Genomic DNA, 15032 nt, shown 5'->3' on the forward strand with positions numbered 1-15032 from the left:
GAACATGCAAACTCCACACAGAAAGGTGGAGAAAGCTTTGTACATACATACAAACACCTCCTCGGTGTATAAAGCTGCTACTTTTTAGAGCCGTACACCTACGATTCCCTTACAAGTTTCACATCCAGCTGGCATTTTTATCCATCCCTCAGAAGTATTCCAGCTCCTTCAGGTTTAATGGGTTCTGCTGGTGTTCAACCTTTTAAGTCAGATTCTCAGGTGGACTGAGGTCGGGGCTTTCACTCGGCCATTCAAACACTTTTAATCATTTCCACTTAAACCACTCACCCCTCCTTTCAGGGTTTTACCTGCAGTGTGTTTTGGGTCATTTTCTTTCTGGAACATCCATCCCAGTCTCTCTGGAAGACTGTAAAGGTTTTCCTCAGATGCCCCTGTTTTTAGCTCCACCTATTACTCCCCCAGAGCAGGTGTATGTTTACTGAGACCATGTGACACTCAATTTCCACTTTATTGGTTACACATTGAACATGGCATAGTTGTTGGTCTGACTATTTACTGGGATTTTCACACACAACCATCTCCAGTGTTTCCAGAGAATGTTCTGAAGAAGAGAAAATATCCAGTGAGCAGCAGTTGTCTGGACCAGGATGTCTTCTAGATATCAGAGGTAAGAGGAGAATGGGCAGACTGTTGGAGATGATAGAAAGACAACAGGAAGTCCAATAAGCACTGGTTTTAACCAAGGTCTACAGAACAGCATCTCTGAACACACAACACATCCAGCCTTGAAGCAGATGGACTACAGCAGCAGAAGACACACCGGGTGTCTCCTGTCAGCTAAGAACAGGAAACTGAGGCTACAATTCACACACACTCACCAACACTGGACAATAGAAGATGGAGAAACGTTGCTGGTCTGATGAGTCTCCATTTCAGCTCCACATCAGATGCTAGGCTCAGAATCTGGTGGAAACATCATGAAAACATGGATCCATCCTGCCTTGGATGAAAGCTTCAGACTGCTGCTGGTGTAATGGTGGGGGGAGATTTTCTTGGTCCACTTTGGCCTCCTCAGTACCAACGTGGTCTGGTTTAACCAGCACAGCCTACCTGAGTATTGTTGCTGACCATGTCCATCCCTTTATGACCACAGTGGAGCATCTTCTGATGCTACTTCCAGCAGGATAATGCACCATGTCACAAAGCTCAGATCATCTCCACCTGCTTTCTAGAACATGACGATGAGTTCACTGGACTCCAACGGCCTCCACAGCCACCAGATCTCAGTCCAGTAGAGCAGCTTTGGGATGTGGTGGAACGGGAGATTCTCATCATGGATGCAGCCGACAAACCTGCAGCAGCTGTGTGATGCTGTCATGTCAATATGGAGAAAACCTGTGAGGAAGGTTATCACCACCTGGTTCAATCTATCACACCAAGAATTAAAGTTCTGGAGGAAAAAAAGGGGTCCAACCTGGTACTAGAAGGTGGAGCTGATAAAGTGGACGGTGAGTGTAAATTACACACCGGCGGACCTTATTTAACAAAGTGACTTCTGAAGGTAGTTGGAGAAGCAGCGGAAAGAAGAAAAGAAACCATTCGGATTTATAAAGCAACGTAGCCAAGTCGGACAAGTTCCTCGACATGATGACTGCAAGGATGGAAGATCTGGCGGCATTTTCTTTCATCATTGCGAATGCAGTCAATGGAGAGGAGAGACCCATTCTCTCCAGGACGATGTGGCTCCGACCCACTAGGGATCAAATTGTGCTGAATGTGGCTTCTGAACTACAATTAGTTTGACACGTGGACTTTAATGGCCTCCCATTCCCCATTACAGCTTCAGCCCCTCCAGCTTCAGGAGTGTGTGAATTTATGGGAATTTTTCACCAGACCATCATTTGTAGACCAGAAGACCCATCTCACAGGTCTCTCTGCAGGTTCCTGCTCCAGTTCTTCACAAGGGTGTTCTGACAGGTTGAGGACAGGACTCTGCAGGTCAGTCAGGGTCCTCCACAACAAACTCCATCACGGAAATGATGGAAAACCTACTTTAAACTTTATACTACACTTTCTTCTCATGACTCTATTTTGTCCACATTCTTGTGGTCATTATAGTCATTTAACATGAAAAAATGAGATTTTAGGTCTGATCTTGTTTCTAAAGCAGGACATTGAGAGCGCCATGATGCTAAATATTCAGATTTCTACGTGTTATTTCAGCTTGTTAGCATTAAAGTGTATTTGTCAGGTTTCTACTGAGTGGAGGGGTCAGTGAAGTGGATTTGTTCATCTGCAGCGCCCTCTGCTGGACGTAAAATGTACCTGAAGAACTGCAGGATGACAGAAAATGTCTCTGCAGCTGCAAATGAAGCTTGATGGGGATTTTTGGTGCCAGTTTAAGACAAATAAAGAAGATCTTGAAGAGAAATGTCAGGTTAAAAAGAAAAAGATGCATCTGAAGCTGAACTTGACTGAACCCCTCCAGCACAGACACTTTCTGCAGTGAGATGGACGAGTGTGGAGCCAACGTCATCATTCCTCTGCATTATGACCCAGTCTGGAGGACGGAAGCACATTTCCTTCAGCATCTGGATGTTCAGGATGCTGCTCGGCTCTCTGTGTGCGCCAATCATAGCAAAGTTTGGGGGAAACAACTGGCCGAGGCCTCAGAGAGAAACATAATCACATCGTCTGCTGCCACTCTTCCACCAAAAACAAGAGAAACTGCTGCTCGACTGCTGTGTGGAAAACCAGGAGAAATCATTCATGATCCTGAAAGTGACACAGCAGCCGGCTGGACGTCAACGTCTGCAAACGTCCAGGTTTCAGAGGACAGATGATCACAAGCAACAACCCACTCAGTCATGGTGAGACGAGAGCGCAGACACACTCAGCTGACTGTTAACGTTTCTGTGGGGGAATCATCAAACTGGTCCCATTGCTTCATCTCCCCCGGCTGAGTTCCCCTTATAGACGTTTGTTTCTCCAATAAAATGAAAGAGTTGCAGCAGTAAATAATGCAGCTGCATGAAAGCTCAAACACTGTCAATCAATTATCCCACTAGTGGAAAACTTTACAGACGAGCCTCGTTTGTCTTGTGTGATTACTAACCCGCACGTGTTCTGGTGGTGGGTGGAGGTCCAGACCAGCCGAAGCAGTGGTTCTGATGAGCTTTCTGTTCTCCAAACCAGCATCTGCTCTTCTTTCATGCATTAACCTGACAACAAAGCCGAGGTCATCCTCTATTCTCTCTATGGAAAAATCACACCAGTCAAAATGGGCTTTATTGAAATAATGAACACACACACACACACACAGAGAGTTCTCTGCTTTGAAGAGAACAAACACATTGGTAAAACTTTAAGCTTTCCCTTTAATTCTCTTCCTCAGATATGTTGAGAAACAGACTCCAAAGAGCTCTTCGTCTCCAGCGTAGCAAACTAATCAGCCCGTGTTACTCGCCCGGGGTCTCCCCGTCTTTATTAGCAGCATTCAGACCCCCAAAGTGAAGCAACATGAAAGAGAAAGCAGAGCACTGAAAAGATGGCTGGTGTCAATCTGACTCGCTTTAATGTCTTTACACACAGATCAATTTCTGAACTCCAGGAGGCCAACATTGTCAGACATGAATAATTTAATAATAACCTTAAACTATGCCTTTATTGTCTCTTTAATATTGTTTTTCTGTGTAAAACAGACATGATTGGAATCAGAGCAGAACTGAATAAATAAATTCTCCCTCCGACCCTCATCTGTTCACAGAAACATGGAAGAAACAGGAAAAGACTCAACCTATAATGTCTACATGTTTTAATGGCTTTGCTTTTTAACTCTTGTAGGTCTGTTTTTTCTTTTTGTCCATTTGGGTCATTTTTACCTCGATTTCTTGTTAGTATTCTGATTTTTTGCAAGAAAGTGAAGATAAATTTTTATCACCTTTTCAGATCACTGGAGGACAAAAAGTCCTTCTTCCAAAATCTGCTGTGAAATTATTACAGATTAATATTTTTTTCTTTCAGCCACCTTCAGTCCGAATCAGAACTATTAAATATGTAATTATTTAAATTATTTTAACACTTTAAATAACCATTTGGTCAATGATGTCACAGTTTTTCTTTAGAAAAATATTTATTATATAAAACATTGAGTTATTTTTAATACAGTGCACGTTAGAGGGACTTTATTTACAGATAAAAAATCAATGGTGTTACTAATTTTTAGTCCATTTAACCGCTTAACACCTGGATTTATTTACAGTTATATAAAAACAGTAAATACAGGGAAACAATTAGGAAAAAATAAAAAAAACTGAAATACAAACACAATGAAATAATAAATCCTCTAATGACCGGAAAGGGAAATAAATCAAAGCTTCAAGCATTTTAGAAGAACCAGCTCCGTCCGTGGTACAGCTCTCTGCCTGTTTCTCAGACGTATGAGGATGTGGATATCTGAGCCCCACAGTCGACTGAATGTGTAAAAATTAGTTCAGTCTGAAGAAATAAAGCTTGAGAAGAGTCGGTTCCTTCTCTCCAGACTCTCTGTGATGCTGCTGCCTGAACCTCCATGTCTGCACCTCACTGCGTTTTTCAGGGTGTTGGATGTTGCACCAACCAAACTGCACTAATTCATTAAACCTGTTGCAGCCTGAAAACAAAAGTTTGAGCTGAGAGGTTTTACAAGTGAAACAGGGGTGTCAAACATATGGCTCAGGGGCCAAAACCGGCCCACTAAAGGGTCCCATCTGGCCTGTAGGATGTTTAAAAACATGAAAATGTCACAGAAGATATTAGCTGTGATATTTTAATATACGTCACTGTAATATTCTAATACAAGTAACTGTAATCTCTAATGTTTCCATGCTTCATGTTTTTCCGAGGTGGGAGGAAATAATTCTTCCATCTTTTCCATCTGCAGTTTGATGAGGTGAGTCAGTTCAGGTGCTCAGGATTACCACACACATGTGGAAGTGTACACGTATGTACATTTAAAATAACTTCTAGATCTGGAAAAGTTACTCTGATCCTCGTGAAGTACTGAATTTTTACCTGGAATTTAATGTTATGTAATTTTGTAGATCCGTTGTGATTTAAGCATGTTAAATAAATATAAATAAAATTAAAAACATTTAATGTATAGAAGAAAATGTAATATTTTACATATAAAATAAGAATGTATAAAATTAATAAAAAATCTAAAATTTCATAAATAGAAATAAGAGAATACAAATGATCAAATTTAAATATGAATTTTTCAAATTTATTGAATAAATGTATGTTCTGTATATGTATGAAAATATATATGAATATACATTTTATACAATAAAAATAAATTTTAAAATGTGTAATTGAGTCAAAATATTGTGAGAAATGATTTTTCTAGATGAATTGATGTTTTTTGTATTTTTTCTTTCTATAGCAGTGTTTATTAAACCTGAACATGCAAACAAAGAGAAAAATGTTGTTTTTTCTGGTTAAAGGTTATTGTGCTGTTTGACTGGTCTGACCCTCCCGAGATCAAATCATGCCGTATTTGGTCCTGAACTAAGAGAGTTTGACCCCCCCAACGCTAAAATAAAAATAATTCCAGTTTGCCAAACCCCACGTTCACGGTGCAAACCAGCAGCCCTCCATTAAGAACTATAAATGATAAAATATTAGAATTAAATTCTACTTTATTCCACCTAAAATCAGTCGAACGTCTCACTGAGAAAATCTGCTAAAGTTGTGTTGCTGAAAGAGAAAGTCAGGTCTACGTTCTGTCCGGATCAAGATAAGATTTCCTTAAAACACGGATGTTTTTACTGATGGACTTTCCTTTTTTTGCAGGTAAAAGAAGCAGGAAACACTGGAGCATCATTTGTGAAGGGGGGATCATTTCTTCCCAGAATTCCAACTTTAAAGTGAATCTCGATCAAGTTGTATCCAGTCACATTATAATAAAAATATTGAACTCTTGGTAATAAAGTAATAGTCAAATCTACCTGCATCGAGTGTCAGTGCTCAGAAACTCACTGAAAATGAAGGAATTTAAAGATGTTTCAATAACAAAGACTTCACAAAAATACATGAAAAGATATGAAAGACTTTATTATTTTCCAACATCTGAAAATATTACATGTTAGTTGAAGAGAACATGGTGGAGCAACACCGCGAACGGCCTCTGATAGGCTGGTCTGGCTGGAAGAAGATGGCCGCACTTCTTTGAGGAATGGATTTTTAACTCTGGGATGCCTGCTGCATGATGACTGAGCACAAACTCAACATCTGGAGGTATTCATCGGCACCGTCTGACAGGCACTTACTCACCACCTGAAACAGGAAACAAACCGACAGACGTCTCCATCAGACTTCATCCTCCACTTATCAAAGTGTGTTTGGCTACAGAAACTATCACACAGTTTTCTACCAAACAGCCACATCACCGCATCCTGTTATCTGCTGGGTCGCCATGGAAACCATCAGCTACCACCAAATTAAGTAAACAGCCAGGAGATGTGAAGTTAAGACCATTTCAGCTCAGATGTGGTTTAACTTCTGATGAGTTAATAATAAGAATAATGATGATAATTATTATTATTATTATACAAAAGCGCGGGTGAGAAGCTCGGTGATCCGGGAGGAGCTCAGAGTCGCTGCTCCTCCTCATCGAGAGGAGCCAGATGAGGTGGCTCGGGCATCTGGTTAGGACGCCTCCTGGACGCCTCCCTGGCCTGGGAACCCCTCGGGATCCTCCGGATGAGCTGGTGAATGTGGCCGGGGAGAGGGAAGTCTGGGTTTCCCTGCTTAGGCAGCTGCCCCCGCGACCCGACTCCGGATAAGCAGAAGAAAAATGATGGATGGATATAAAACTTAAATGAACCTTTTTTTTTTCTCTAAAATGACACTGAAACTCAACGTTATAAGAGATTCTGTAATTATGTACGACTCAGGTCAGGATTACAGCAGCATCACTGGAACAAGGCTTTTTAGACACGCAAGCCTTTGGCATTCTGGTGGGTCACAGGCAGGATTTTTGGGGGTTTAACATGAACATGATCCACTCGAAACGGGGTCCATGTTTTTTATTTTTAGTGGTCAGTGTTTGATGGTCTATAGCAGAAAGCGTATTTAGTTCCAGATGTGTGGTCGTGCTGCTTTATTTCCACTGTTCCAGTATTGTTTATGTCAAACAGCAGCTATTCTGCTGAAGGAAGCTGGAAGTCAAAGCTAGCTCGATGTTTATCTGGGTTCAAAAGCAGGTAGAGGTCCTGCAGCCTTTCCGTCGGTTTTCTCTGAGAGAAATCCAGATTATTTTAATTATAATCATAAAAAGTCAACAAAGATACTGTAAGATAACAGATCAGATCTCCTGTGTCTGAGAAGTCCCATCAGGGTCTAGAGAAGGCGGGTCTGAAAACAGCTGAGGATCAGATCATGGTCTGGGACAGACCTGGGCTGCAGAGGTCCCTGAGACGGTCCAGAACGTGGTAGCAGGGTGGAGGATGCAGGCAGGAACAACATACAGCATCCTACACGCTCATTTACAGCTTTTATGTTTGTTTTAAATGTTGGTTTAAATTCTGATGAGTTTTAGACTTTGATTTTTTGTGAAAGTAAATAACATTTTAAAGATAATTACCGCCATCTTCTCAGTGATGGCGGACTTCTGCTCGTCCCTGAGGTCCTGCTCTATGACGTAGTCGTGGAGCTGACTCAGGATCTGTGTCGCTGCGTATCCCTCCTCCATCATCCTCTGGAAAGGTCACATTAGAAGATCCACATGTTGAAATGAAAGCTTTCAGTGTGTAAAAGTATGCGTGTTACAGCTGGACACCTACTCTCACCACGACCTCCAGCTTCTCAAAGGTTCCTTTTAAACTGATCTCAAACAAGCTGTCAATCATCTTGGACGGGACGACCTGTAAACACACACAAACACACACATAAAGAGGGTTGCTGGAAGCGCTGAAGATTCAAAGGATAAAGCATGGTTTCCATGGCGACGACTCACCCCTGCGATTTGGGTGATGGTCTGGTCGGTGATTTCTTTGTCAACATTGAGACGCGCGGCGCTCTGAAGAAACGTGATGGCTTTACGCAGATCTCCCTCAGACACCCGAACCAGGGCTGCGATACTCTGCATGAGGGGAAAAGTTGACGTCACCAGCTACAGCAAAGACAGGTTCACTTCCCACTGAAAACCCTCTAACCTTCCAGCTGCATGCATGAGGTGTAACCAGGTGCTAAATGACTCTGCTGACCTGGAACAAGTTCTACGTAAGAACCAGGACTAAAGGATCAAAATCACTGGACTGGACGGACTTTCATTTAAAAAGCAGGTGAACAGGTGAAACTAAGTGGGCGTGTACAGATGATGCAGAAACCGACCTCTTTGGTGTACTTGAGGTTCTCCTTCTCACAGATATCCAGCAGACGCTTTTCTTGGATCTGATTGGCCAAAGGTTTGAAACGAAACTTGGAGCATCTGGAGGTCAGAGGCTCGATGATTCTGGAGGACACAGGGGAGCACATTAAGGTCTCATTCCAACCTGGTAACGTGGATTCTGGGTGATGGGTCAGGACCAGACAGCGTCTCTACAAGTCAGCTGACCTGCTGATGTAGTTACAGATGAGACAGAAGCGGGTGGTGCGGGACTCTTTCTCCATGGAGCGTCGGAGAGCAGCCTGAGCTGGTCCCGTCATAGAGTCCGCCTCATCCAGGATGATAATCTTGAAAGGAGGACACGGCTTCCCACTGGAAGTACAGAGTACAGACAGGATGCCAGCAGAGTGACAGAGTTTTGGTTCTTTAATCACGCCAACACTAAAGATCCATTAGCAGGAATCACACTGATCTTTAGTCCGAAAACATCTTCATCAGCACTCACTCTGGACGACTCCCCGACACGGTGAGCTGAGCAAAGTTCTTGACTTTCTCTCTGATGACCTGGATGCCTCGTTCGTCCGAGGCGTTCAGCTCCAGGACCCTCTGTCTGTACAGCTCTGGACTGATGGAGACACATTTGAGGAAAACAGGATTTAAACATCAAGCAATGTGCCAAAAAAAGTTAATTATCCAAATAAATAAAATCCAAGAACTTTTGCACACAGATGACACTCATTCAGCATATTTCAAGCACAACCCTCACATTTATGATACAATTAGGACCTGAAAAATACCTCAAGCTCCATCCAGTGTAATTCTTACTTCTTTACTCCCTCCACTCTAGATGGGATATTTAATACCTGGAAACTATTAGGGATCTGTAATAGCAGGAATAAAACCTGCCTATGAATAATTCTTTTTAGATATCTTCTGCAGAGACCAGCTCTCAGAGGGGCAGCACCAAACATGTCCACCCCCCAAACTACATCGTATTAAAGGAGTAAAGGGAGCGAATACCACGAATGAGGTGTGGGAGGAAGGTTTAGAGCACATCCAAGAATGCTCCATTAATGCTTAATGCAACTTAAAATCCTACACAGGCGACACAACTCAAAGATGAAGTTGAATTTACCGCTCTGTGTGGCTTCATGGAGGCTAATTTATCACACAGCAAACTACAAGAAAACCGGTGCAGCTTTGCTCTTTTTTTATCCAGGATCCTGGAAATTCAGATAGAACTGGACCCAATTTAGAGGATTTAGGGAATATCTGATGAACCTGAACGCAGCACAGCGATCCCGTCTAGCGTCCACTGTTGGAGGTGGGATGAGGTTAAAGAGTTTGTGGAATGGTGGGACAGGGAAGTATGGTTAGTACTGTCACTTCTCCACTCTATAAGTCTGTATTTATTTATTTTTCTCTGGGTTTTTGTTGTTTTTTCCCCTTTTTTCCTAACGTGCAACTCTTTTGTTCTACTTTTTACAGAAACATGTTGCTGTGGAGGAAAGTGTCGTCCTCAATGTTTCTCAATAAACACGTTTGAAACTAAATCCAAGAACTTTCTGGTGCCCCAAAAAGCTGAAATGATCAGTAGTTCACTCACCCGAAAAGCTCTCTGGCAGCTGCTAGGATGGTGGACGTCTTTCCTGTCCCAGGCGGGCCATAGAAGAGCAGGTTGGGAAGCTGCAATCACAACACTCTCAAACTGTTAACATCCAAGTTTTCCTGTCATTCCACATTATTAATTACATTCTGATGCAAAACAGAAGCATAAACATCTTATAAAAACAGTCTGTTGCAGCTACAGCGTTCACTCACTCAGACGTCACATTTCTGATTCAGTTTCATTCAGATTTAAAATGTTTGCCGTCTGGTTCAGATTATTTAGCTTTCTGATTTTCTCCTTTAGGGCTGACCGATACGGCCTAAAAATATAACCTTATATGTATTTCCTTTTCTTTCTTAAAAACTTATTAAAACAATATTAAACTTAAAGCTTTTGCATGCATTTGTTTATATGAATGAATGGCAGGAAAAAAAAAAAGTAAATAACGTCATAACTTTTCCACCAAAAGGCTTCATATCCTGAATGGAGATGCAACACATTGCATCTGTGATCTCTTTCCATGTGGATCCTTATCACACGGGATCACGTTCTGGTGCGAAGGGAGGGCGGAGCTAACTATGGAAGCCCACGGAGTGCGTGTGTGGTGCATATACAAGAGGAAAACATTCAGATTTTCATAAAAATAAATCATCATAAATGGAATATTCAATCATTTTATTGATTAATCACCCAGCTCTACTCTCCGTGTATTAATTTCTGACATTGTTGATGTCATTAATGTGTCTTTTTCTTCATCTTTCTCAGTAGGTATCCTTGGCCAAAGCCCATTTTGCTCTCTTTAAGTGTCACACATCAGCCACATGCTCAACACTGCCCCTTGTGGTTTCTGGTGGTACTGCTACATTTGATGGGTATGTCCCGAAAAAAATTACACACAGAAATGTGTGTATTATGTTGTTTCCATAGAGCTGCTTGTTGACCCGTCTATCCTGTCATCTGCACCCCCTACTGGTCCAGGAAGATGGACGTCCTTCCTGGTTCTGATGGAGGTTTACGTTCCTGGTTCTGATGGAGGTTTACATTCCTGGTTCTGATGGACGTTTACGTTCCTGGTCCTGATGGAGGTTTACGTTCCTGGTTCTGGTCCTGATGGAGGTTTACATTCCTGGTTCTGATGGAGGTTTAGGTTCCTGGTCCTCATGGAGGTTTACATTCCTGGTTCTGGTCCTGATGGAGGTTTACGTTCCTGGTTCTGATGGAGGTTTAGGTTCCTGGTTCTGGTCCTGATGGAGGTTTACGTTCCTGGTCCTGATGGAGGTTTAGGTTCCTGGTCCTGATGGAGGTTTACGTTCCTGGTTCTGGTCCTGATGGAGGTTTACGTTCCTGGTTCTGGTCCTGATGGAGGTTTACGTTTCTGGTTCTGATGGAGGTTTACGTTCCTGGTCCTGATGGAGGTTTACGTTCCTGGTTCTGGTCCTGATGGAGGTTTACATTCCTGGTTCTGGTTCTGATGGAGGTTTACATTCCTGGTTCTCGTCCTGATGGAGGTTTACATTCCTGGTTCTGGTCCTGATGGAGGTTTACGTTCATGGTTCTGGTCCTGATGGAGGTTTACGTTCCTGGTTCTGGTCCGGATGGAGGTTTACATTCCTGGTTCTGATGGAGGTTTACGTTCCTGGTTCTGGTCCTGATGGAGGTTTACATTCCTGGTTCTGGTCCTGATGGAGGTTTACGTTCCTGGTCCTGATGGAGGTTTACGTTCCTGGTTCTGGTCCTGATGGAGGTTTACGTTCCTGGTTCTGATGGAGGTTTACGTTCCTGGTTCTGGTCCTGATGGAGGTTTACGTTCATGGTTCTGATGGAGGTTTACGTTCCTGGTCCTGATGGAGGTTTACATTCCTGGTTCTGGTCCTGATGGAGGTTTACGTTCCTGGTTCTGATGGAGGTTTACATTCCTGGTTCCTGGTTCTGATGGAGGTTTAGGTTCCTGGTCCTGATGGAGGTTTACATTCCTGGTTCTGGTCCTGATGAAGGTTTCCCTCTCCACTGTGGTGCAGCTCAGGATGGAGAATTGCATCAAAGAGTAGATTTGATCCTTAGCTGGTCATTATTTTTATTAATGGCTTTATATGAACAGTTGTTATAAATTGGACTAATGTGGACCATATAATTAATTTGTTTTAATGGATTACAACTGGACTAAAATGAGTTGGACTGTATCTGTAAAAGTGCCTTAAGATGACGTTCTTGTGAATTGGAGCAGTTTAAATAAAGCTGAATTGAATTGTTGCCAAGTCTGACTTCATTAATAGGAAAAGATGGAGAGCAACGGTTTGTAAAAAGCTCTTAGAAGAAAAAGATCCTTACATCTGCTCCTTCTAAAGACTTCTTCAGCACAGCAACAACCTCCTCCTGGAACGCCACTTCATCGACACATTTTGGTCTGCTGGAGTGTGAAAAAGTAAGAACAAAAAACAAACGTCAATATTTATTCATCAGTGGGACTGGGTGACGTATCAGGATAAAACAGTTAACCTGGAGCTCCAGGCTGAATGAGACTAAGGAGACCCCACTGAAAATGTTTTTAGCTATATGCCATCTTGTTATTCAGTCCTTTTGTGCTTCTGTCATTTTCTCCCTGTCTGCAAATTAAAGATAAAGTTAAAAAGTACAGTTGACTTCCTACGTACCCCACACCACCCTTAAATACACCATGGGAAGATTTCTTACATTTAAGCACAAACTCAAAAATTGATATCCAAACTTTCGCAAAGTTTATTTTTATGTGATGAAGGATTCACATCTAAAGCGAACAAGAATTCGGCATAAACTTTACAGAGGAAAAAGAGCAATGGTGCCCAGCTTGGCTTCATTCAGTCCCAAGTATTACACAGTTTACTACATTATCCTAAATATTCTCAGGTGTAGAAAATAGATGTAACAAGTGTTTTCAATATTAGTGCAATTTAAGTCAAATGTTTTTTTCTTTTGCTCCAGATTCTCCAGCTTTAGGCAGACATAGGTTAAACCTGAGATTGAAAATAGTTGACTGCCTTTGAACTGTGGTTCATTTACGTCTGAACAACTTGAAATTAAAATATGGCCTGTCCATTTCTCAATGGCTTCAAGATGCGGCCTCTTTCTAGAAAGCTTAAAAAATACAAATAAAATAAAATGGTATTTTTTTTGGCAAGTGGCAACTCTCCTTAGATTATATCACTTCACTTAAAGGTCCTAAATTTTAAAATATATTGATTTATTAATCATTTTATTTCTTTACCTCGATCCTAAAATGCTTGTTGGACCGTCTATACTCGGAGCTTCAGATGTTCAGAAGCAAATATACCTCATAATCTTTGTTTTCAGACTTACTATTTCTCGACCCAGGGAACAGCCTTCGCCTTCTTCTCTCCACTTGGTCCTGCTTTTGTCTTGTCCTTCTGAAGTCTGCTTGTTTGGACAGTTGCTCCTTTCAGAAAGGCCTGCATGACTCCTCCTGGTTTTAGTAACAGCAAAAATTAGATGAAGCGTTCAGTACGGGGGAGTTATCCCAGTAAACACCTTCAAACCAGAGCCAAAGCAGCTCTTATTTATAAATAAATGAATAAAGTTATACGTTTTAGTCGACCTCAATTGTATAAAATATAAAAACATTTAGCTCCTTCGACCGGTGCTAGTCTGTTTACGTCATGCAATAACACGAGTCTATTGTTAGTTGTTGTTTCTAAAGATGGACGCATCATACTAACCTTATAAACAACCGTTTTACAGACGAGCGCGTGCTGAAATATCCAACAGTCCGAGTTATGAAATAAACGAACTTAAAGATTATTTAGTTACTGAGGATAAGCTGTCATAATAACACAAACAGAGCTCCGTCTTCCCGCCCTGGCAGTGAACGAAACTTCCGCTGACGACATCACGTAGACTTCCTATCAGAAGGTGCGTTTGACTCAATGCGTCACTACGTAGCGTCGACTAAGCGTAATCAGTGGCGGAGCTAGACTTCTATACATGGGGGAGCCATGCAAAAGATTTTCTTCCTCTCTCCACAGTGGTCCTCAAACTTTTTTTTAACCTGCATTGCAATAAGTGGGTAGAGAAGATGGATGGAAGTTATGATGGAGAAATGTGGAGATATGGACATTCACAATGAAATAAAATGAGATTGATAGAAATCAATGTTTTTCGTCCAGTAGTGTTGTCTAGACAAAGTTTCAGAAGATTAACAGTAATGATGTGACAAAATAAACATAAACAGTTCAGATCAATTTATTTCTACAGTTAAACTGATTTAACTGGGTAACTTGTGAGTAATGTTTTTTTTAATGTTGTTAATGTTTTCTGTTTAATCTTTTATTTTATTTATTTTTAATGACCATTTCTGATTTATGTTTTTAAAACTGCTAGAACAGAATTTAAAAAGCACTATGAAATAAATGAATTAATGACGGATGATTTTTAGGTATGTTTCTTTAACAAACCAAATGTTCTTCTTTTCTTATTTTTGTATTTAATATGATAAGTTATCCAGATATAATGCTGTATTAGTGATGTGAGAATGACCAGCTTGACAACATTTCTTTGTAACAAAAAGGGAATTTCAGGTTGATTGTTTTATATTTTCTTGTTGCATTTTATTTTAAAAAAGTATTATTGCCATCATTGTTCAAATGTTTAGGGATATATAATCCTAAATTTCATTTTGGGGGAATGATTCCTCCTCGGTCTGGCTTACTGTTTTATTTATGTTTATTTTCTTAAACAAGGTGACATCTAGTTTTTAATTAAAGAACATCAAAAGCAAGAGCTTTTCCCATTCTAGACTAAAAGGAAAACTCTTTTTAATGAAGAGCTTATTTTCAGATGTAGGACTGAATACGAGACGGCTTCTTCCACCAAAACAGGCTGATGTTGAGGTGATGGAAGATATTTATTCTTATGTGTTTCCACTGACTGGATTAATCAGCTGCAGCATGTTTATTGTGTTTAGACTGCTGGAAACAAACTGATGTCTTTAAATGTTAAATGTTTCCGACTGCAGACATTTTCCTTTCCATCTTTAAAGCCAGCTTCAAACTATAAGATGTTCAGTGCTGTTGGATCATCATGTTTTGTATGTGACGTGTTAAG

At 41.1% G+C, this 15032-nt stretch overlaps 1 protein-coding gene across 2 annotated transcripts; it reads right to left on the bottom strand.

Moving 5' to 3' along the window:
* Nucleotides 1–6033: 6033 nt before the first annotated feature.
* Nucleotides 6034–13810, bottom strand: rfc4 (replication factor C (activator 1) 4). Of its 2 annotated transcripts, none has more exons than XM_042005613.1 (11): nucleotides 13649–13810; nucleotides 13272–13395; nucleotides 12267–12345; nucleotides 9936–10015; nucleotides 8835–8954; nucleotides 8558–8701; nucleotides 8335–8455; nucleotides 7958–8083; nucleotides 7791–7865; nucleotides 7586–7699; nucleotides 6034–6276 (listed from the first exon to the last, which is right to left on the bottom strand). In XM_042005613.1, exons 2-11 carry the CDS (start codon nucleotides 13385–13387, stop codon nucleotides 6184–6186), a joined length of 1068 nt encoding a protein of 355 aa, XP_041861547.1. In that variant the 5' UTR covers nucleotides 13388–13395; nucleotides 13649–13810; the 3' UTR covers nucleotides 6034–6183. The 2 variants fall into 2 exon arrangements, with proteins under 2 accessions (XP_041861547.1, XP_041861546.1); XM_042005612.1 differs by having other exon boundaries at nucleotides 7785–7865; nucleotides 13649–13809.
* Between the last annotated feature and the right edge of the window lie 1222 nt (nucleotides 13811–15032).

Source organism: Melanotaenia boesemani, chromosome 14 (genome assembly GCF_017639745.1).
Source record: "Melanotaenia boesemani isolate fMelBoe1 chromosome 14, fMelBoe1.pri, whole genome shotgun sequence".
Classification (NCBI taxonomy): domain Eukaryota; kingdom Metazoa; phylum Chordata; class Actinopteri; order Atheriniformes; family Melanotaeniidae; genus Melanotaenia; species Melanotaenia boesemani.

Excerpts from the sequence above, each read along its gene's own strand:
- rfc4 (XM_042005612.1), bottom strand. The coding sequence starts at position 13,387 with ATGCAGGCCTTTCTGAAAGGAGCAACTGTCCAAACAAGCAGACTTCAG. Across the intron at positions 8,084-8,334 it reads ACCTCAAGTACACCAAAGAG|AGTATCGCAGCCCTGGTTCG; the intron begins GTCGGTTTCTGC and ends CCCCTCATGCAG. Across the intron at positions 7,700-7,784 it reads AGCTGGAGGTCGTGGTGAGA|AGGATGATGGAGGAGGGATA; the intron begins GTAGGTGTCCAG and ends TGACCTTTCCAG.